Source organism: Trachypithecus francoisi, unplaced genomic scaffold, assembly GCF_009764315.1.
Source record: "Trachypithecus francoisi isolate TF-2019V2 unplaced genomic scaffold, Tfra_2.0 Lachesis_group13, whole genome shotgun sequence".
NCBI classification, from domain to species: Eukaryota; Metazoa; Chordata; class Mammalia; order Primates; family Cercopithecidae; genus Trachypithecus; species Trachypithecus francoisi.
The window spans coordinates 49,974,645-49,998,233 of NW_022681458.1; the positions used below are offsets into that span (position 1 = coordinate 49,974,645).

The window sequence follows — 23,589 nt, forward strand, 5'->3', positions numbered from 1 at the left end:
CAAGTCATGTAACCTCCCTATTAATATCTGCTCCTCGCATTGATATATAATTTAGATAATTTTATTTGAACCTTATTCAAAATTTGCAATGCCCACATCCAGAGGCAATACTGAACCTCTTATTCTGCTCAGGGCTATATGCTTTACCCAACAATTCTGCCCTCTGGAGGAACATTCTTTTAAGTACAATTTTTTGTTTTATATTTCAAAACTTCAGCATATATTAGCCTCACAAAGGTAAAAGAAACTGAGAAAATATATATATATAATTTCAATACAAAGGGAGATCTCAAGGGCAGGAGGCAGGCAATCGCAGGGTTTCAAGTGCAGATCTCCCAAATAACTAGATGTTATTCTAGTAATGCAGACCTGTACTTTTAACAACCTGTACTTTTAACAAGTTCCTGGGAAGCCTCATGTAGATGGTTTCTAAACCATTAAGAATTTTACTCAATATCTACTTAATATACAAACCAAGAACCTATGCTGAGAAGCATAAATTTTGACGGAGTAGAAGACATAAAACTTACTTGAATTTCTGACTGCAAGTAACATGTTTTTAAAAATATCAATAGCCCTTCAACAGAGGTTGAGACATATTGTGGGGGTGTAATCAGTAGTATGTCAATAAACTCTCAAGAGACCTGTGCTCTTTCATAGGTCAGCAGTGATCATCCAAGCCCACACGTTTTCAAAGCCTGGGGAGCCACAATAAAATTGTGGGTTGTCGACCAAGACCCTCCAAAAAACTTAAAAGAAATGTCTACTAGTCAAACTTCTTAACATGTTCGTTGTCTTCACATCATGCTGGTTATCTCACAGTAGTAAAAACCTCTTAGTAACATCTTTGGGTCTAATGTTAACATGGAAAGACGTTTGTCATAAACCAGACTTGATTTCCTCTTTTCCTATCTGTGATCTATACTTTGAGAAACATCAATAGATCATTTTAGCTCAGCAACATGGAGTAATTTGGTTACAGTATTTGAATTCCAAACTCAGGCAGTCCCCAGTAAAGCAAACTGTGAGACATTTGGATATAATTTAAATATACCTGAAAAGTAAAATGTTTTTCTAGCTTTTCCCTCAGGGCGTAACACCACACCATTCGTAACAGTGCTATTTTCCAAAGGTCGCAATTAGATTTCCTCAGAAGCATACCTGAACCGTTATTCATTACAACTCCTTTGTGAAATATGGGACTGGTTAATTACCCAATGTAATCACTGGCTGAAACTTCAGCACACTGGCTATCACCCTAGTGGAGGCAGGTTTTCACCTCTACCCCGACCTGTACCCCTCCCTTAATGCCCATACTAGAGAACTATGATCTTTCTCCACTAGAAATGTTCAGACTTTCATCAGGTAAGGGATAAAACAAAGACAAGAGACAGATCTAAAAAAAAAAAAAAAAAAAAAAAGTAGTAATAGGGCAAGTAAACTCAGGTTAGAGGAATTTGGGGGCATTCCATATTGTAACTATTTCATATCATGTTCAGTTTGCTGTTTCTAGAACCCTTTGAAATTCATTAGAAGAACTTGAGTCATTCTCAGCCTAAAATGGCTTGGAGCAAACAGCCAGTATGTTAATGACACCAGAAAAAGTCATTTCAGTAACTAAACTGTTAAGAGCTATATGTCCGCAGACTGATGTAAAACTTGTACCTTCTGAGAAAACTTTTTAGGGCCATTTACCTACTTTCCTATACTTTAGAAGTTCTCCTATCATAAATTGTAACTTCAATCTTTTACTAACCTCACATCTATTTGTTTTTAGCATCATTCCCTTGGCATTACTCAACCCAGCAAATTAAACATTCATTTAAAATGTTAAATGATAAAAATACAAATGACAAACACTACTACACATATTCAGGTTATCCTCAAGTTAAACTGTCATCAAAGTTAAAATTACAAAGGCTATAGGGACAAAGTATAAAGCATTAGTACACTAGGAAAAACTGAGTGTTTAAATGCCTATGGGAAAGCACACTGTAGCCTTCCCCACTAAATATCATTATCTGGCTTTACGGATTTTTTCTTTCAGTTTCTGTATTAGAGCAACTTCTCCTAGAACCTGCCCAAACAAGAAGGGGCAAGCTGATCTGATGAGACTTTGATCCACTCCAGAACCGTTTTGTAGAAATCACATGGGGGACCCAATTCTGGTGGGGGATATTTTTATACTAAGTGGTTTTTGTTTTCAGTAGGTGTTGTTTAAACTTATTTCAAAGTTGATAGCTGAGAGCACCAGGAAGAAGGAAGGTAGAAAACTTTCTTCCTCTTAACTTCTTCGTAAGTGTGTTCCAGTAGGCTGGTAAGGCAAATATTCATTATGGATTGTAACTCTGCTTTACTTTTGGAGGCTTCCCTTAAGAAAAAAGAAATCTGTTAATAAATGATAAAAACACAGAACAAGGTTACGTTATTGAAGCAAGTGTCAATCACAGAAGTAAAAGCTTAGGTCTTTCTCCATTTAATCTCAACTTGTTAAACAGGGGTCCCCAACCACTAGATCAGTATCAACTCTGGCCTGCTAGGAACAGGAACACCCAGCAGGAGCTGAGTGGCAGGCGAGGGAGCGTAACCGAGCTCCGCCTCCTGTCAGAGTAGTGGTGGCATTAGATTCTCATAGGAGCATGAACCCTGTTGTGAACTGTGTGTGCAAGGGATTCAGGTTGCACGCTCCTTATGCGAATCTAACTAATGACTGATAACCTGAAGTGAAACAGTTTCATCCCAAAACCATGCCCCCCATCCCATGGAAAAACTGTCTTCCAGGAAACTGGTCTCTGGTGCCAAAAAGGTTGGGGACCACTGTGTTAAAGGGTAACAATACTTTCACACTGAATTCTGCATTTTTTTCCTACTGTTGGGGTATAAGATGACATTAGTATGTGTCTCAAGTCATTATAATTACTTACATGGAAATCTTAAACAAGTCTAGAAAGGATACTCATACTTACTTGTTTTCATAGTTGTGGAACCTAAGGCTCAGAGACATTTCAAGTGTAATAAAACTCACCCAACATCACAGGTGAGGAGACAATGAGGCCAGGATTGGAAGCCCAGCATTCCATACCTGACAGTATTTAAATTTTCTAAAACTCCAAAATCTTTTCTTTTAAAATCACCTTTAATGCCACATCCTCCTACAAATAATTTAAAGTGTTGCTCCTATCTTACTTACATAAAACAATCATATACTAATTTGTTTTTTAAAAATTCTAAACATCTACAATTTTAAGAAACATACTATCCCAATCCTTAGACAACTTCTTCTGAGGTATTCTGCAATGTGAAAATCTTAAGAAAACATTAATCACAAGCAAAGCCAAATTATAATCATGAATATGCATATGAATAAAGGAACAAAATTTCTATAATTTTTGTAACCCCAGTTACAAAAGTACTATAGAACACAAATAAACTTGTGGAGAGTATTTGGTATTTTGTTTAACCCTTAACACTTTCCACACAGTGCCTAATACATACTGTGTACTGAAATATTTGTTAAACACGCTGAAGTAGGACAAGCTGGCACAATTTTTTGTATTCAAATGCTATGGAGTTTTCAGAAAACAAAATCTACTTATTTTGTGATTTGAAGTGGAAAAAAAACAAAGCAACAAATGCAGAGCTAAGTAACCATAAGGTTGATGCCATCACTACAACAGTAGTAGTAAAGATGTACTGGCTCTCCACTGCAAGTCATTGAAAGAGCAAAAATTAGGTAGGTTTGTTAACATTAACACACGCTTTATTCAGGAGATAATATTCAAAGAGTTAAATCCTAAGAGTTATCCACCCTACAGTAAAAAGGGGAAGTGGGTACCACTTACGACATGTACATAAATTCCACCTTTACATTTCTGAATAAAGCTGTAATTGCTTCTTTGATAGAGCCATTTCTTAAAACTTTTGCTAATAAGGCTACATGAACTGTGTTCAGAAACTGTGACAACATGCACACTCACCCCTCTCAAAGTTAGTACCCAGGATTTTCACTCCAGGCTGAGTACCTGTTAAGTAACGAGGACTTAAGACTGCATGTTACTATATAATTCAATTGGACTCACCTCCAGTATGTTTACAATTTTTTTAAAATAATCAGATCAATGTTTATTATAACGTTATAACTCCCTCAAATTATACTTCAGTATTTAACATGGTAGTTGCAAAAAATAAACATTCAAGGCCCCACTTTTAAATTTTCCTCCAATGTAATCCACAAAGTTGATAATACATGTTAGGAGCACTACTCTAAAATAAATGTAGCTTTCTTTTAAAATTACTTGTTGAAATATAGATTACACTCTATTCCAAATTCTGATAAGGAATCTGTTTTTCTGGTAATACAACAAAAATTTGGGATGAGTCAGTCCTTGAAAAATCTTAATGGTAGTCACTCAACAAAGTCAATCATTCTGAGAGCCACAAATACTCAAAAATTACTGCTAGCATTGACAAGTTCTTGTGTTTTTTGATAGTTATTGCTTTAGTTGGCAATATCTGAATATAAGACAAAAGAACATCTCTCATTAAGCCTTATGTTAAATATTACAAAACTTATACAGAAGATAGACTCATAGAGGCTATAAAGCTGATGTAACTCACCCATGAAATGGGTGCAGGTTTTTTAGAGGCTATCCAATCATCTTTTTGCTCTAAAAATAAATGCCCCTACTTTTCAGTGTTCCCATTCTTCAACAGAAGACTTGAGCAGCTTAACAGTTTTGCTATAAAAACAAACCATTCTTCTTAACAAACCAAGAATATAAAAGGAAACCCAATAAAGGACATACTTTTCACAGTTAACAATAAATAAAAGTGCAATAAGTGTTCAAGTAGGGCATGTAGTATAAAAACTACACGTGAGTATTTAGCATAGGTCATCTTTTAAAGGCTCTCCGAGGGTCCCTGCCATTACTGATTGTGGTCATCACTGTTTGATTACTAGCGGTTCCTTGTAGTTGTGGATTTATAGGTCCCCGGCCATTGCTTCTGCCAGCATGTGAAAACTGGTGTCCCCTTGATTCAGTGCCAGTGTGAACACCATTTCCTAAAAAAGAATACAAAAATTCATCACTATTTTCAGAGGTAGTCTATAGAAGTAGAACTGTCTTAAGTGCCAACACGTTATTAATGCTTAAAAATATTAGGTAACGCACACACTTCTATTTGCATACTGAAAAAAAAAACACTCAAGGTGGGCTCTAAGTTTTTCCAAATGTATTGCTATAAATACGTTAACTTGATGCTGTATTAATAGAGAGAAAAAAGCCAACTTGAGCATCAAAATTAGAAATTAATAGAGTAAAAAAATGCATTGCCTACACTATAAAAGGCAAAATAGTGAATATTGGAATTTGGCTCAAATATGATTAATATCTCAAAACAGACAATGTTATTCTAACTTTTTAAAGACAAAGATGGAGTTTCCCACAATGTGATCAGCTATGCCAAGACATGTAGCCTTCAAGTTAAAACATGAGCTGGCCAGGCCCAGTGGCTCACACCTGTAATCCCAGCACTTTGGGAGGCTGAGGCAGGTTGATCATTTGAGGTCAGGAGTTCAAGACTAGCCTGGCCCATATGGTGAATTCCCATCTCTACTAAAAATACAAAAATTAGCTGGGTGGTAGTGGCGCACATCTGCAATCCCAGCTACTTGGGAGGCTGAGGCAGGAGAATCATTTCAGCCTGGGAGGTGGAGGTTGCGGTGAGCCAAGATCACACCACCACACTGCAGTCTGGGCAACAGAGTGAGACCCTGTCTCAAAAACAAAACAAAACCAAAACTTAAGTCATCCTAATGAACTCCAATCACAAAAGACTGACCTTTCCTCATATATTTAAGAAAAAAGACTTCAGAAGACCTTTAACAGGACTACAAGGATCATAAACATGATGTCTGGGGGTCACGTTAAATGACATTTGAGGGTCATTAGCCTTTATACGGCTCAGCTCATCTTTTAAAGCAGCAGCTCCTTATACATGAAAAATTAAGGTGAACTATGACTCTAAAGATAAAATGCTTTCAGTGCACCAAAATAACCAGTAATTCTGCATCTACTATAAGTAATCACTAGATTACAGAAATTTTATAGGAATCAATTTTTAAAAAAGCATGGTATCTCTTCACAGATACCACCAAAACCTAGAATTCTCAATAAATGGCTTAAGTTTATCGACTTTCTAGAGAATCAGCCCTTTGGGGATTCCCTGTTTACTGGCAGTTCACCTTTATCACTAATTTATGCCTAAAGACGCTGCTTTTCATCTAAATCTTTATAACTCTCTTAATTCTTACACCTGATCACAAATGAAACACACAAACAAAATCTTACCCACTGGTCCAAATGTACCTGTACCCATATTATTATTCGTGGAATTATTCTTCTGTTCACTCTGTGCCTAAAAAAAAGTTTTTAATTTAACCAAATGAGAATAAAAACACAATTATATTATTACAACATTACTATATCCTTTCTTTTTCAAAGGTTTGGGTTTTTTTTTAATTAAAATTTTAAAAGATTTTGCCTAGGTCATTCAAGGTTAAAATGTTAAGAAATGTTTCCCAAACCTTTCAGAGTTCTGTTATATCCTGTTTCCTGATAATTACTTACCACACCACGAAGTGCAAAATGGCACATATATCTAGTAGATGACACCTCAGATATACATCCTCACAAAACACACAATAAAAATTAAGTATTCTTTTAAAAATTCTCATTATACTGAGTATCAACAGGGCTAATCTAGTCATAGAATTGCAACACAGTCAAAATTAGCCTAATCATAAAAGTATACTACACAATTACCCCTTTGTTCTGCTGTCCTCGATAATCTGGGTTGGGTTCACTGAAATTTGGCACTTCTGAATAAACCATACAAAATCTGAAAGAAAATAAAGAACAAATTAAATGACTTCTGAAATAAAGTCATCAACCCTTCTTTTTTTCTTTTTTTTTTTTTTTTTTTTTGAGACGGAGTCTTGCTCTGCCACCCAGGCTGGAGTGCAGTGGCCGGATCTCAGCTCACTGCAAGCTCCGCCTCCTGGGTTTATGCCATTCTCCTGCCTCAGCCTCCCAAGTAGCTGGGACTACAGGCGCCCGCCTCGTCGCCCGGCTAGTTTTTTGTATTTTTAAGTAGAGACAGGGTTTCACCGTATTAGCCAGGATGGTCTCGATCTCCTGACCTCGTGATCCGCCCGTCTCGGCCTCCCAAAGTGCTGGGATTACAGGCTTGAGCCACCGCGCCCGGCCATCAACCCTTCTTTATATAACATCTCTAACTTTTAGGAATGAGCTTATGTGTCAAAATAATAGCAACAAACTATCTCTTCATTTACAACAAAAACTTCCCAAACGATTATGTCTCATAAAACATCAAATATTTGACTGTCTACAAGATATATAACATTCTATTTTGTATTTAAATTCTTCTTTAGTGCTGAAAAAAATAAATCACGTCAAAAATCAAGGACACAAAAACAATTTTGTCCTGTTTCTCCACAAAAGCTGATCAAAGGAAAAATAACATGAGAGTGAACCATGTTTAGGGTTCCAGGGTGGTTTCTCCAGCAGTGGTAATGGATTTGCACCGATCCATTCACCCACTCCCATTCAGTCCCTCTTTTGATCGATCACTGTGGATCTGCAAAGATAATCATTTAGGATTAAGAGTGGTTTCTGGCAATAAATAAAAACAGGCTACATAGCCACCAGTTTATCCAAGTGCTTCCTATAAGTTGACCATATAATGTGTACTAACATTACACAGAAGCATTTTATTAGCTCCTCACCATACCAAAGACAAATCAGAACCAGTTTTGGTAAATCCTAGACTGACCCTGACAAAGAGCAGTCATTAAGAAATGAGTGATCTCTAATGGTTTTTCACATAACTGACCCCCATTATTATCAACACCTCTGTATGAATACATGAAGGTCAGGACAGAATCCTGAACCTTTCAGTAACAGACACTAAGACCTTTCATAACATATAACTCTATGAATACTACCCTAAGTGAATTCTAACTTTCCTTCTAACAAAGGCAAAGTGTTAAACATTTCTGATCTTTAAAAGCTAGCATGATCATTTCTTTTCCTTCATTATTAACCACAGGTTCTCCAAATAAGTATCTTATTCCCTCAGTGGAGAACAGTTTTCCTTTTTTTATTTGGTGCCATTTGTGGCTTCTCTCTTTAAATATCTTCCAATTTGACAGGCATTAAGTAGATGTCTGAGCATTAACCAAACATGTTAATGTTTGTCTAGGCTTACATGGAGGCTGAATTACCTTACACCCCTAGAGAGGATGGCTCCTCCAGGTCAGGGTGGAGATCATTACCAGGGTAGTAGTGTATGGAATCTCGCATTGCGGCTGCCTGCACCGCACCTAGACTGTGGATAAATAGAGGACTTCAGTTTTCATTGCTGCAAGTCCTTTTAACACGAGTACATATTCACCCATAACCATAGAAAAAGAAAATTTAAACGTATGGCCTGAAACTTGGTGAATCACTAGCTTCGTATTTGGTGAATCACTCTAAGAGAGAATTTACTTCAAATGGCACTTGTGACACCTAAAAAATGAACATTTCTAAAACCTACAGAAATGCTCCCACTAGGGCTGGTCTCAACTGCAGCTTCTTCTACCGCTCTTTGCCAGGAAAAACTGACACTTTCAACCACACAAAACAGTACTGACAAGTGTTAAATTTGTACACACGAAGTTATTTTTTCAATTAAGCTACCAAAGACGCTCAGTTTACTAGTCAAAAAAGCCAAAGGTTTACAGTTCATACCTACCAATTATTCCGTAGATATTATTTATAATGTATGCAATTATACAAAATGTATTTTAATACTTACTCCCCAATTTTTTGAAGTTCACCACCCCTTCCAGTATAAAGTGTCAGACATCCTTTCCACATGGATGCATACCTAGAGAGAAAAGAAATATTACTTCTTTAAAAATATATTTATTTTCTTCTCTTTAAATCAAGTAAATCGTCACACTATATATTTTTTGTATTAAGGTACAAGTGAGGATCAAGCCCTCTCTATCCACCATAGTAAATCAAATACAATAAATCTAACTTTGATAACTTGCTATTTACAAAAGAATACAAAAATTCTGTTGAATTTTGACATAATTATCTAAATCATAACAAACCCTGGAAAATAAGTCTTTTTGCAAAGCAAGCATTATTATACCTGATGATCACATCTTTAGTCAATTAACAAAGAAAAGCTTTTAATTGCAGACATTTAAACAGAAACTATTTTTCAGCCACAGGATATGTAAAATCACCCTAATGTTTCCTTTACAGTCTAGCCAAATAATGGTATGTTTTTCCTTCTGCCTCCATAAAAGACATAGGATTCCTAAGCTACCGAAGATCTGGTATAATTTTAAAGTGCTAAAAAAAAAACACTAAGGTCACAAATCTTTCACCTATCTGCCTTTCCAAACATGCAATTTTTAATACCACACTGGGTTTGTAGTAAACGAGCTGGCAATTATTTACTCCGAACAACTTTGAAAGCAGATAGCATCGTTAAATAAAATAATCCTAGATAGATAAACGGTAAATTAATATCATAGAATCAATCCAAGGTTTGGTTCTCAATGGTTCTTTGTACAACTACTATGGTAACTTCTTGACTTTAACTTACGATACAGTTCTCTTAATTTTAATAAGGGTTATTTATTAAAGACACCATTCACCACTCTTAAGTTACACAACGTGTGGCTTAGGAGACAGTGCATTAACATTTCACCTTACTAAAATAAAAATTAATGCATATTTTGAGAAAAAATTTGGTTACAATTAAAATATTTAACATTCACTTTAAGAAATGAGAACACTGAGGTAAGTTTTCAGGATATTCTGATAAACATGTTGATATTTGAACCAACCATTATTTAGATGTTAGGTATGTTTTTCTTCAAAAGCCATTTTTCTTAGATTCAACCAGAATTTAAGGGCCTTAGAATGGGCCAAACTCCAAGCTGAGTGTGTTATTTTGGTAAATAAGGTATAATTATTCCCATTTCACAGAAGAGGAAGCTGAAGTATGAGGGGTAGTAACTTCTCAGGGTCATACTGAAGTAGTAAAGAGTTTCTTTAGTTTTTAATTTTCGTTTAAATTGTACTCCCAGGTAACTGTTCCCCTTAAAATTCTATAGATACCTAATAATAAGTTTAATTTTCCAATAATTTTTCTGATGGAAACACCTATGACTGTCACTACAGAACATGAAATACTTGAAATAAGATGCTGTTTTTGGCATAAAAAATACTTTTAATCATTGGATGAAAAATATTTGGGGAGCCAAAAACTCCAATTATAATAATCAATCCTCACCATATTTCCCTAAGTAGGAATTCTCTTTTGTTTTTTAAAGATGTGGAAGTTTAAAAAACATAGTTACTGTCATGAGTCAGTGTTATGAGAAGAAAATGTCTAAGTCCTGACTCTCACTTCCTGCTCTGATGACACTTTACCTCACTTCCTGAAGATGTTGTAAGCCTGTAAGGTAATTTCAAGGAGCTCTAAACTCCTCCTCAGTGCTTTCCAATACTTCTAAGATTCTACTTATTAGGCCAGCATCAATCTCCACCACTTTCCCTGCAGTTATGATAAATTATTACAATTTTATTGATCTCAAAAGCTTCCAAATTCTGTTTCCAAGATCCTTTTCTGACCTTTTATCTTTCTACGATAAAAATTCAGTAAATTTCTACACGCAATCTACTTTTTTAAAAAAAAGCTGTACTATTTTTTAAAGCCACCAATCTGCCAACTGACTCTTTGGGATGAAGGTATTGCGGATGTCTTTCTGCCAAACATTTTCTGTGTATCCCTTTGGTTTTTGAACAACATCCACCTTACAACAGAAGACACAAGAAATCATTTTGGAGAATGAGCCTTCCAGATACTGTAAAGTTTCCTTCTTTTTCCAAGTACAAATTTGACATATTACAGAAAATGCTAAATCCTTTACCTATAATTTTATGTCCACATTGTCTAAATCACATAAGTAAAATGTTGGCCAGGATTTCAAGTCATTAAAAATGGAGGAGGGGTGGGAAACAACTGAGTGGCAACTATACTAAAGAAAACAACTTATAAAAAAGAAAAAATATGGACTATATCAGTCTCCTAAAAAGACTCACTGACTCTGAATAGAATTAAAACTCTATGCTGGGCGTGGTGGCTCACGCCTGTAATCCCAGCACTTTGGAAGGTGGGGGCAGGCGGATCACCTGAGGTCAGGAGTTGGAGACCAGCCTGGGCAACACGCTGAAACCCCGTCTCTACTAAAAATACAAAACTTAGCTGGGCGTGGTGGCACACGCCTGTAGTCCCAACTACTTGGGAGGCTGAGGCACGAGAATCTCTTGAACCCGGGAGACAGAGGCTGCAGTGAGGAGAGATCGCGCCACTGCACTCCAGCCTGGCGAAAGAGCGAGACTCCATCTCAAGAAAAAAAAAAAAATTAAAAATCTACTTAACCTGTAAACCGGGGTGTAGGCGCGTATTTCCCAGCTGAAACCGACTGCCTTTTACCGCAAAGGTGTGTTACATCCTAGCGCTGCCCACCAACCAAAGTTAACACCAAAGGGGCTCAAAACTCCTCAGAGTGGCCCCACTTTCAGGCAGGGGACTTCAGGGCTTGCCAAGATCCCGGGAGCCGGCCAATCCCGATTCTGCAGACTGTTACGTCCCCGACTTTTTTGCACACCTACCCTCTGGTCAACCGAATAATATCCCCTGGCTGTATAAGACCTCCGATCTCATCCCACACGGAAATAGTGATGCTGCCCGTTTTATCTGCTACTTTGCACGATCTCACTTCATGGCCGTCTTTGGTTTTGGTCACGCGTCCTGTGAGGATTTAAAAATCAAAGGGAGGGAGTGTTAGATAATGAGGACACCCAGAAAGGCTAAGTCCTCCTCCGGTATTTTAATACATCTGGAAGGTGGAAAGTGACCAAGCCCAGGGCTCCCGCCTCAGGTAGGATCCGATCTCCGGCGGAGGCCACTGGAGCCACGTGGGTGGGGGAGGGGAAGGAGGGGGAGGGGAGCCCCGGGCGCGCAGCTGCGGCGCCCCTGTCTCCCGCCCCGGGACGCACAGCGGACGGTGGAGTGGGCTGCAAACCCCACTTACCTATCTCCAGGACAATAAAGACGACATTTAAGTTTTTCAGTCCGGGCTTAATATCTCTTATAAAAATAAGTGGGTCGTTGACCCTATTCATATTGGGGCAGGTGCGGCTACGGCTGCGGAGACGCGAGTAGGCAGGGCGGGGTCAAAGCTTCCCACCCTCCCGGGACAGGGGCGAGCGCAGAGGGGCGACCTTGGGCAGGGGTGGCGACAGAAGGGGCAGAAAGCGGTTAGTCAGGGACCGGGGAAACCAGCCCGGACAGCACTGAGCCTAAAAAAAGAAAAAGGGAAGAAAAAAAAGGGCTCACAAGTTCTAAAGAAAAAAAGGCGAACCACTCCGCACACCAACCCCGCTCCCAACCGGGCGACAGGACTGCAAGCGTGCTAACTGCCCCGTTCTTTGGATAAAAGGAAAAAAAAACCGCAGTGAGGGGACACTTCTGCCCTGAGTCCCGCTCACTCACACGGGCGCGCGCCCAGCCTGTCCCGGGCTCCGGGAAGGAACGAGTGGTGACAGCGAAACGGGAGCGGAGACAGAACACCGCACGCCCAGCGTCCCAAACAGCGACTGATGAACACGCCCCCGCGCCGGCAGGACCCTCGGCCCGCCCCGCCCCTTTGTGACGTCACTCTGCGTCGGCACGCCTGCCGCCACGCCCACCTGGTGCGGGGGAGGGGGAGTGAAGGAGCGGGACCCAGCCGCCGCTGCCCGCAGAGCTTCGCTCGCTCCTCTCCGGGGGCTGTCAGTGCGGGCTCCGCCCCCTCGTCCTTCCAATCGCTCTCGGCCCCGCCTCCCCCGCCCGCCCGCTCTCCGCCCACTTCAGCTGTCGCGGCGCAGTGGCAGTTCTGTGCCGCCTCGCTTGCGTGCTGCGGTCTTCTGCCGCTGACTGTCCGACTTTCGGGTTTTCTTGCCTTTTTTCTCTCAGAGTTGAGCCCCTACCCGGGCCGTTTAGTCCCTGGGTCACGAGGAACGGTGGAGTTTAGAACCTGTGAGTACGTTAGATAGTTCGCAGTAGAGTAAGAACAGGGTTCGGGCAAGGGCGGCTGGTCCGGGACCAAGGGAAAACAGGCTGGGATGGTGATAAGGTCAGTGGCTACAAGGCTGGAAGTTTAGCACCAGAAGGGAATTTGGAGATCAATTCAACCGCCTCATTTCAGGCATACTTAAATTGAAACTCAGAAAGGTGAGGTAATTTGCAGAAGGTCACCCAGCAACCCCTGAGCAGGCAGGACTGCAACACAAATGTCGGACGTGGCCTTCCACTGTGTAATACTAAGCAAATAGACACGTAAATTCCTTTGTAGACGTCTCATCTTTCCTTACCCCCTGCCTCTCATATTACACACCTTCCCCATTTTGCTTTTCTTCTTTTACTTTGCACTTGTTTTTGTACATCTAAAAGGAATTAATTATTCAACAGCAGTGGGAACCCTTGAAACATAATCTGGGGGAAAAAATCAATAAAGTTTTCTTTATGTCGCGTAGTGAAAAGAGCATGTGCTTTAGAGACAAACCTGGGCTCCAGTTATTTACTTGTGAGACCTTTAGGTCAATTGGCTTTTATTGCAGCTTTTTAACCATAATAAAATGGGGATCCCTGCCTCGCAGAAGGTTGATTAAATGGATCATAAATTGTCCAACTAGTGCCTAGCAAATAGTACATACTCAGTATTTTCCCCTTTTTAATCCCCGTTTTACAGGCGATGGAACTCACCAGAGACCAGATAGCTAGAGAATGGCTGAACTGGGTTTTAAATCTAGTCAATCTTGACCCCAGAGCTCTCCAGCCTAAAGGTAATGTATAGACTTAACTTGCAGTGGTGTCATTATAAGAGTCAAAAACAGACTGAAGAAATAAAATATCAGGATAAAGTAGTGGGGCATTAAAGAATCATCTAGTTAACTCTTGGTGGTGGTAACAGAAATGTTGGGAAAAGTGTCAGAAGCCTTAATTTTTTCCCTATTTTTATGAGTATTTTTAGATCAACCACCACTTCCCAAATATTTGCAAGCAAGCAGCATAGATATTATAGCCCTAGAAAGAGTTGCAAAAATTGTCACAACATTAGCAATAGAGTCAAGGCATTTTTAAGGAAACAGAAGCTTCCATTTCATGAACTAATAAAGCCCAAGGTGCCAAAGACACTGATGTCATACTGGAAAGTGGTGTACAATAAAATTATGACCATGATTTCAACATCAAATAAAACAAATGATGAAACATGCCAGTTTATGGCAGAACCAGTGTCCAACCTCAATCCCAATCCAGATCAGAAGCTCTGATTCTACCATGATTATCTGGCAGGACTTGACACTTCAATTGGATTGTACTCAAAGCTGTTTTTTCTTACACAGGCAAAATATTCTCACAGAAGCAATATTTAAGGCAGAGCTCTTTTTTTTTTTTTTTTTTTTAAGGTTTGACAAGATCTTCAAGAGATTAAGAATAGACAGGAAACCAATTAAGAATGTTAAGAGTTATGGCCAAGAGTTTGGATAAAAAAAGTTTGCCACTCAACTCTCAATCATTTGCCCCCAGAAAAGGGATTAGGTTGGGCTGTTCAGACTAATTGTATGGACATTTTATAAAAAGGAATCAGAAGCAGAAAATCAAGCCCCACAGAAGCAGAAGCTAGTGCTCCAAGCTGTGACTCCGCCCTTCCCTTCCTCCACGGAGAGAACTCAGCTGAACATCTACTTCCTTCCCTACCAACTCAGCAGTTCTCAGAAAGGAAATGGCAACCATATGCTTTCTCGTTAACCAAAACGAAAGGCAGCCTTGAGAAACAAGATGGTCTGGACAATACAGAAACCCTTCAGCCCAGGCTAGTTGGTTTCATCTACCGTTAAATCACTCCCAAAGGTGTGGTTAATAAAAAGAAAAAGGAGAGGTCAAGAAGAACAATTATTGCTATGCAGGTATCTTATATTACCATTCAGTGAAATAGATCTACCACTCAGTCTACTCATTTAGGTCATAATGATTATATTACTCATTCTTTAATACATACACAAGGTTACTTCACGGTCTTCTTTTCTCTAAGGCTGTTGTTCTTCAAGCCTCCATTTTTCACAGCCTAAACATAAGCTTACTCTGAGATAATGGACTCTTCCACTTTATGCCCATAACCTCAACACCACGTTTTAGTGTAAAGATGCTTGCTGAGATCCACTATAATACAGAAAGGCATCCATTAGGATCCTGCACACGGAAGGTTCTGTTATCTGGGTCCTCACTGATAAAGGTTTTGTTGTAAATTTTACCCAGCGCACAGTACTCATGCTCACTCACAGGTTTTGGTTTCTGGAATTACTAAAATTATTTTCACTTTGTTTGCACTATCCATCTATTTAAAACTATTACAACATCAATGAAACAGTTGTTTGTACCAAGTACTGTTTGATTATAAATATCTTGTATAGTGAAACTTAACAGTTTTTAAAATTGACAAGAACCACAGTGTGCTCACTCACCATACAGATATAATCTACTTTGTAACATAATTAGCAACTCAAAAAAAAAAAAAACACACACACACACACAAATGGTCTTTTCTTAATTTTCCTAAAACAATTTAACCAAAAGACTCTGAAGTAATGTTTAGTAATGATTGTAGCAATAGCCACATAAATCATTCATATGGTGATAAATGCTAATACACTGAGCATTTGCTATGGGCCAGGCATTTTACACTTATAAGCACTTTACAGTTTTTTGGGTTTTGTTTTTGTTTTAGAGACAAGGTCTCACTCTGTCACCCACCCAGACTGGAGGCAGTGGCTGCACATAGCTCACTGTAATCTGGAACTCCTCTGCTAAAGTGATCCTCCAGGTTCAGCCTCCCAAGTAGCTGGAACTACAGGTGTGCACCACCACGCCTTAGCTAATTGTTTTATTTTGTGTAGAGATGGAATCACACTGTGTTGCCCAGGCTGGTCTCAAACTCCTGGACTCATGAAGTCCTCCCATCTCAGTCTCCCAAAGTGCTGGGATTACAGGCATGAGCCACCAGGCATGATCTGATGCACACTTTTTGATGCGTTACTTATGTGAAGTAATTGATCTCATTTTATAATAAGTTATGGAGCTTGCATTTCAAAATAACTGCCTGTTACATGTAATAACTTTCTCTACAAAACAGGTTATTTGCCCTAAAAAGTACATAACTTTGTTTATCTAAATGGGTAACTGGATTTTTCAAAGGCTTTCTAATTCACAGTGATAAGTGCAGTGAACATGTTATCTGATCCCTCAAATCTGATTGTGTGGGGATTGTGAAGTCTACTTGTGAGGAATAAATCTGTAGTTTCCCTTGGGAAGAAATGCATCCCTAAATGGGTTAATTCAACTCAGCTACATTATCTTTATTATTATTATTATTATTATTATTATTATTATTATTTGAGACAGGGTCTTGTTGTCACCCAGGCTGGAATGCAGAGGTGCAATCACAATTCACTATAGCCTCAACTTCCCAGGCTCAAGCAGTCCTGCCTCAGCCTCCCGTATAGCTGAGACTGCAGGCACATGCCACCACACCCAGCTGATTATTTTTATTTTTTATTTTTTAGTAGAGACCAGGTCTCACCGTGTTGCCCAGGCTGGTCTCAAACTCCTGGGCTCAAGCAATCCTCCTGCCTTGGACTCCCAAAGTTCTGGTATTACAGGCATGAACCACTGTGCCCAGCATCTTTTTAATGACATTTAATGATAGAGTGAACAACTTTGGCTTCTGTGTTCTAAAAGGCTTTTCAAATGTATCATACCTCAAATAGCTACCTGGATTTATTGTTTATTCAGGTTAAGAAACAATATTATTAGCAAATAAACTAACTGAAGACTGATGGGACAACATACAGTGCCAAGATGCTTCAAAAAGAGTTGCTTGCTACTGTTTTTTGATGTTTGCCCATGTGCTATGAATAAAATGAATAAATAAATAACAGTTTTTAAAAACCCAGCTGGCCCAGTTGCAGAGCCCTGTTCCTTAACAGGCCCTACAAGGAGTTTGTGACAGTATGTGTAGGAGATTAATATCATGCCTGACATGTTGGAGTAGAAGGCTTGGTGTCTCTTTTTAGAATTCTGACTTACTATTGTGGTTTCTTTATAATAAAGATGGATATCTTATTTTGGAGCATTATCAAGCTTATATACATGCACACAAACATGTGCCAGTAAATCACCAGGAAGAAACAGTAAATGCTTTCAAACAAACCGCTAATTAAGAGTATTACCCATAGGAGCATAGCATATCCCAGTTCGAAGAATGCTTACAGGTAATGTACGCTAACCCTTTCACATTGTGTACAAAAAAATACAAGCCCAGAGATGTTAACAAGGTTACCACCTAGAGCCCCTAATGAACTAATGGATCTCAGTAACCTCACCAAAGGCTACTAATAATCACAAAAAGAGAGACAACCAGTCCAAAACAAATCAATATCTCCCAAGGTGGGACTCGGTCATCAACATATTTTAAAACTCCTTAAGTAATGACAATGTGCAACCAAGTCTGAAAACCGTAGGAGGCTAAGAGATTTTTTTTTAAGTAATTTTCTTTGTTTTCCAAATACCTATTAATATGCTGGAGCAATGTTTCCTTTATATTAGTTAGGGAAATCCTGCATTGATAAATTTCTAGGAGTGAAATTATTAAGTATATATTTAAGACTTCTGTTATGTATTATCAAATTACATTTTAGGAATTTCAAAAGAGATTTGTACTCCATTTGCCCTTTGTATGTATGCATTAAACATAATTCATTAATTTATTCAACAAAATTTTATTGAACTGCTACTACATGCCAGCACTGGGACTACGTCAGTAAAAAATAATACAAAAATCCCAGACTTCATGGAGTTTACATTGTAAAGAGATAGACAATACAATAAATAAGTAAAATTATATAGTGTATACTAGTGAAAAATAAAGCAGGGGAAGAGATGGGGATTTAGCAGGTAGGAGTGTAGAAAGTGGTGAGGGAAGGTGATATTTGAGTAAAGAAACAAAGAAGGGGAGGGAGGGAGTCAGGTGGGTATCTAGGATAAGGCACTCCAGACATAGGGAGAGCCATTGAAAAGACCCAAGTATCTCTGGCTTTTTCCAGGAATAGCAAGAAAGCTGCTGTAACGGAAGCAGTGAGTAAGAAGAAAGTTTAGAAGATGCAGGGACCAGGGGAGAGGGCAGGGATATCATATATGAAGATTTTATGCTGATTTTGGCTACTTAATTTGAGACAGGAATCTATTAGAATGTTTTAAGCAAAGACTTGATATGCTAACCTCACTTAACAGGGTCACTCTGACTGTTGGGTGGAGAGCAAAAGGAGCAACGGTGGAAGCAGGAAAATCAGGAGGTATCATATTAATCCACTTGTGATGAGTGGTGGCTTGAAATAGGGTGGTAGCAGTGACAATGGTATAATGTGATCAGCACCTGAATCTGTGTGGAAGATAGAGCCAACAGGTCCACTGTCTGGCTGCAGTGGAGCATGAGAGAATGAGATGAGTCAAATACGAACTCAAGATTTTGATTCTGAGCAACTGGTAGGAAGGAATTTTCATTAACAGAAATGGGAAGGAATACAAGTGGAGCAGTTTGGGGGATGTGGAAAGATCAAGAGGATCGTTTTAGACATAAGAAGTGAGATGGGAAGAACACAACAAGGTGAGTGGTGTGTTGGATGCCAGGTGAATGAAATGTTTCTGGGAAAAGGGGGTGATAGTTGTATCAAATGCTGCTGATCAGGTGAGACGAGACAGGATTGATCACAGGGTTTAGCAAAAATGAATATCATTGGTGACTTTGACAATGAAGTTGGTGAAGGATGAAAGCCTGAGTTCAAGAGAGAACAGAAGTTCATAAATTGGAAATATGAAAGTAAGCACATATAGCTCCTCCTAGGAGGTTTTTTGCAAAGGACAGCAGAGAAATTGGCTAATCACTTGAGGGGAAAGTGGGACAAAAGAGGTTTTTTTTTTTAATGTGAAAGAAAAATAGTAACATGACTGTAGGCTGAATGGCATTATTCAATAGAGAGAGGGAAAATTCAAATTGCTGAAAACAAATCCTTGTCCTTGAGTAGGTGAGAGATGATGGGAGCTAGGGCTGCTGTGGAGAGGTGAATAGGCGCGTAGAGGGATTTTCTGGAACAGGAAGCTGAGTTGCTATGATGGTAGGAGTGTGTGGAAGGTCTTTTCTGATAGCTACTATTCCCAATGAGATAAGCAAGATCATCAGTTTAGAGTGAGAGTGGGGAGGAGATGCTGGAAGTTTGAAGTGTAAGAAGAGGTTAGAAAGAGTCACTGGGGATGTGGGGGACTGAATGAAATGGGGAAATCTATTACAGTTTTGGAAGCCAACTAAAGACTCATGTGAAGGAAATGAACCGCTAATTTAAAGTTGACCAATGCACATGGTTTTGTATTTTTCTTTAGACACATTCATCTGTGAGAGTTTAGGCACAGACCAGGCTGAGAGTTGGATTTTACCAGTATCAGAGTTTTGACAAATGATAGTAATCCTGGTTTTTGCAACATTTGTTGTACACATCTTTCCCATTTGTGATTTGCCTTTTCCTTTTATCTGTATTTTTAGTGCAGAAACTTTATATTTTTATATCTTCAAATTTATTATCTTTTCCTATGATGTCTTCCATTGCTTTTTTGCTTGAGGAAATCCTTCATCATGATGAGATGATATAAACTCTTTTCTGTACCTTTTTCAATTTTTATGATTAAATATTTACCTCTTATGTATGCTGTGATGTAAAGCTCTAATAAAATATTCATCAAAAAGTTACTTTATTTTTCCAATGTTATTTATTAAAGAAACAATTTCTTAGATTTATTTTTTTAAATATTGTCTATTTTTTCTATTTTATAAACTCAAGTTCCAGTTTATCACTTTTATCTGATTTATCTGTCTGTTCTCAGTATTTAACATGCTCTAACTGTTGTACGTTTATGATTCTTCAGCATCTGATAAGACAAATACCAACCTCCAGACCCCTTTTTTTAAACATTCTTTAATCATTCTTGCTTACCTTATTTTCCTAGACTATGTTGTCATGATTTAAAAGCAGACTTTTCTCAGGGTTTGTTTGGAATTGAAAGAAACCTAACCACTAATTTGGGACATACCAATTTCTTTATAACATTCAAGTTCCCCATTCAAGAACCAGGCTATGATCCTCAATTCTTGTCTTTTAAATTGTACTGGATTGATTACTCATTCACATTTTTAATATATTTTAAATCCCCTTGAAATCAGAGTTTTACTTTGATTTTCATTTTGCTAGAGTGGTGATTCCTCAAGTAAGTTCCCCAGAAAGAAAAGAGGAAGAAGATACCTTCTGATACTTTACATATGCAAAAATGTCTAATTTGTTTCTCACATATTTGGGGCAGATATAGAATTTCCACTTGTAGTTTTTTTTTTCTTAATATTTATCATTAAATCCAATGGATAGAATGTTCCTTGAAACACCGATTTTAGAAGGGAAAAAAATGAAAGAGGCAGGGCATGGTGACTCACACCTGTAATCCCAGCACTTTGGGAGGCCAAGGCAGATGGATCACAAAGTCAGGAGTTTGAGACAAGCATGGCCAATATGGTGAAACCCCGTCTCTACTAAAAATACAAAAATTAGCCGGGCGTGATGACACACGCCTGTAGTCCCAGCTACTCAGAACGCTGAGGCAGAAGAATCGTGTGAACCCAGGATGTGGAGGTTGCAGTGAGCCAAGATCGTGCCACTGCACTCCAGCCTGGGTGACAGAGCAAGACTCCATCTCAAAAAAAAAAAAGAAAGAAAGAAACCTAAGTGTTATAAAAGGAAGATTAAGTTAGTGTACTATTACTAGGGAAGTATATGTAATTTTATAAATGAGGTCAATATACTGATAAGGAAACAAGTACATGCAAAAAAAGAAGCTACATAATAATATGTATACTAACTTATAAAATAAAAACATATCAATAGGTTTTTATTATAGATATATATCTATAGTAAATACAGATATTTACTATCTATAATAAGTACAGATATATGTTACTATATATGTATAGGATCATTTTCATACTATATATAGATATATAGATGTATTTTCATACTATATATATCAATATATTATATCTATTTTCATACTATATATCTGGAAGAACATACACCAAGTAATAACAAATCACTATGGGTATTAAGATGTGGGAGAGAAAGAACTTTCACTTTTAATTTTATATACTCTGAAATTATTTGAAGTTTTAAAATGATGTTTTATTCATAGGTGTACAGGTTTTTATAGCTAATGTACACATTTATTTCACCTTTTTTATGCTTTTATTTCACTTGACATGGTTGACCACATCCCTTTTGTACAACACTGGGTCAGGCACTTCTCCTATGTATTCCCGTAACACATTGTACGTACCCAATTACAGGAATTTTAACTTAAATTTATAATTTCCTCTTTATTTATGTATTCCAAGGAGACCAAAAAGTCAGGTACTTTCCCTGTTCCTAATTTTATGTTTTACCTTACAAAGTACATGTTCAATAACTATTGTTTGAAAGTGCCTGTGTGATTTGAAAGGGAATGTGTATTATCTAGCATCTGGAAAATAAAAGAGGCAATGCTCAGAAGGCAGAAAAAGGAAGTGAGCTAGGCAAGGTGGAAAGTCCTGAGGGTGAGCTATGCCCATTGGTTGAGCAGCCAAACCACCAAGGGAGTGTTTCTTTAACTGCAGCCTAAGTAAGGCAAAAGGAACAAGTGGAGAACAGTGAAAGAAACTGTGCAAGAGCAGTAAGAAGATAACTGGCCTTCTCCATTTAGGGGAATTCCACACCTAAGTGGAAATGTAAATGTCCTTCTCTGGTGACCTCGTAGCTCAGCTATCCCAAGTGGGTGGGATAGATAGGAGTAACGTGGAACCTCTGAAGGGGAAGTTGGTAGGCAAATACCACTGCGAAAGCAAGAGAGAGCTGAGTTCTTGATTATTAAGGTAAAGCTTTAGCTATTCTAAAAAGGAAACACCAAGAAGTGTACATCTATATGCAGAGGCTTAAATAAGATGGAAGTTCATTTCTTCCTTGTGTTATAGTCCCAAGAAGAGCAATGCAGATTTGCAGGAAGACTATGAAGTCACTCAAGGACTCAAATTCCTTCCATTTTCCACCCACTATTCCCTTAGGTGATATCATCAGTGGGTTGTGGTCACACTCACTGGTTCCCATCTGTGGAAAAGAAAAAGAGAGGAATGCCAAAGCAAACAACATACTTTTTTTTTTTTTTTTTTTGAGACGGAATCTTGCTCTGTCGCAAGAGATCGAGAGCAAACAACTTACTTTTAAAGGTAGAAATGACCCAGAAATTGCACATACCTTCAGCTTACATGTTACTTCAACTCACATCCTATTAGCCAAAACTTAATCACGTGGTCACATTTAGCCGTGAAAGAGACTAAAGATGTAGTCTCTAGGTGAGTAATCATGTACCTAGTGTAGCCTTTATTTCTATGGGAAAAGGGAAGTATGGATTTTAGAGGGAAACTGTAAGTCTTTGCCATATGAAGAAACCAAATGTTGTGTTGTTAACCTAACTGGTAAAACTTGAAAGGCTAATGGCCACCAAATGCTGGTCTAAGACTACTATACATGTACAGTACAAAAACCAAGGACAGTGGAGGAAAGCATGCAATTTAAAGGTTTGTCCTTTAGTATGAGATAATATTCTTCCTATTTTTATGTTATATTTAATGAGATGGTGATGATGGTAGATAGCATTTCAAATGTCCTTTCTTAAAAAAAAAAAAAAACAGAGTATTGGCAACACTACATCAGTATATCCATTCCCTAATGTGTGTGTCTGTGTGTGTCTGTGTGTGTCTGTGTGTGTGTGTGTATTGTTGAGATTTTACTGTTTCTTGAAATCTTTATCTGGGAACTAATGCTGCATGTGACAACCAAGCACAGAGGGTCAGCAGAGAAGGCAGTATTATCCCTACTCCTCCTTTAACATCGAAGATGGTTTCTCACCTCAAGGATAAGTTTTGTAAACTCTCCTCACTGGACCCACCATCATCTCCTTCTCTATATCCAGTTAGGTCCTCCCACCTCTGGACTCCCATAGTATTGTTTTCATGGTTGCACCATAGCTGCAAGGTCTCTAAAGGCCTAGACTCTGGAACTAGCATAATGTCACTTTTGTCACATTCTGATGGTCAAAGCCAGTCATCAGCTCAAACCAGATTTGAGAAGATGGACAGGTAACCTCTGCCTTTTGATGGGAGGAGTAGCAGCAGCATATTGCAAAGAAGCATGTAGACACAGAGAAGTGTGATTCATTTGGGTTGTGGGGGAAGGAGTCATTACTGTAATGCTTTTCCACAGCTGACATTTCCCA

General features: G+C 38.5%; 1 protein-coding gene and 1 long non-coding RNA gene across 8 annotated transcripts in view; one reads left to right on the forward strand and one right to left on the reverse strand.

The window, feature by feature from the left end:
• Positions 1-3,733: 3,733 nt before the first annotated feature.
• NABP1 (nucleic acid binding protein 1) lies at positions 3,734-12,823 on the reverse strand. Of its 4 annotated transcripts, none has more exons than XR_004441649.1 (7): positions 12,649-12,819; positions 11,766-11,904; positions 8,881-8,952; positions 8,306-8,409; positions 6,825-6,900; positions 6,351-6,417; positions 3,735-5,062 (listed from the first exon to the last, which is right to left on the reverse strand). XR_004441649.1 is itself a non-coding variant. In XM_033230803.1 (7 exons), exons 2-7 carry the CDS (start codon positions 12,276-12,278, stop codon positions 4,893-4,895), a joined length of 615 nt encoding a protein of 204 aa, XP_033086694.1. In that variant the 5' UTR covers positions 12,279-12,455; positions 12,649-12,759; the 3' UTR covers positions 3,735-4,892. The 4 variants fall into 4 exon arrangements, 3 of the variants coding, with proteins under 3 accessions (XP_033086695.1, XP_033086694.1, XP_033086693.1); XM_033230803.1 differs by lacking the exon at positions 8,306-8,409 and adding an exon at positions 12,188-12,455 and having other exon boundaries at positions 12,649-12,759; XM_033230804.1 differs by lacking the exon at positions 8,306-8,409 and having other exon boundaries at positions 3,734-5,062; positions 12,649-12,823.
• An 88-nt stretch (positions 12,824-12,911) lies between these two features.
• Positions 12,912-23,589, forward strand: part of LOC117094708 — a 49,113-nt gene continuing 38,435 nt past the window's right edge. For 2 of the 4 annotated variants that reach the window (XR_004441653.1, XR_004441652.1), the window contains exons 1-2: positions 12,915-13,173; positions 13,886-13,979. This is a non-coding gene — a long non-coding RNA (uncharacterized LOC117094708). Of the gene's footprint in view, positions 13,174-13,885; positions 13,980-23,589 lie in introns of all 4 variants that reach the window. The other 2 variants (XR_004441651.1, XR_004441650.1) reach the window with 2 other exon arrangements.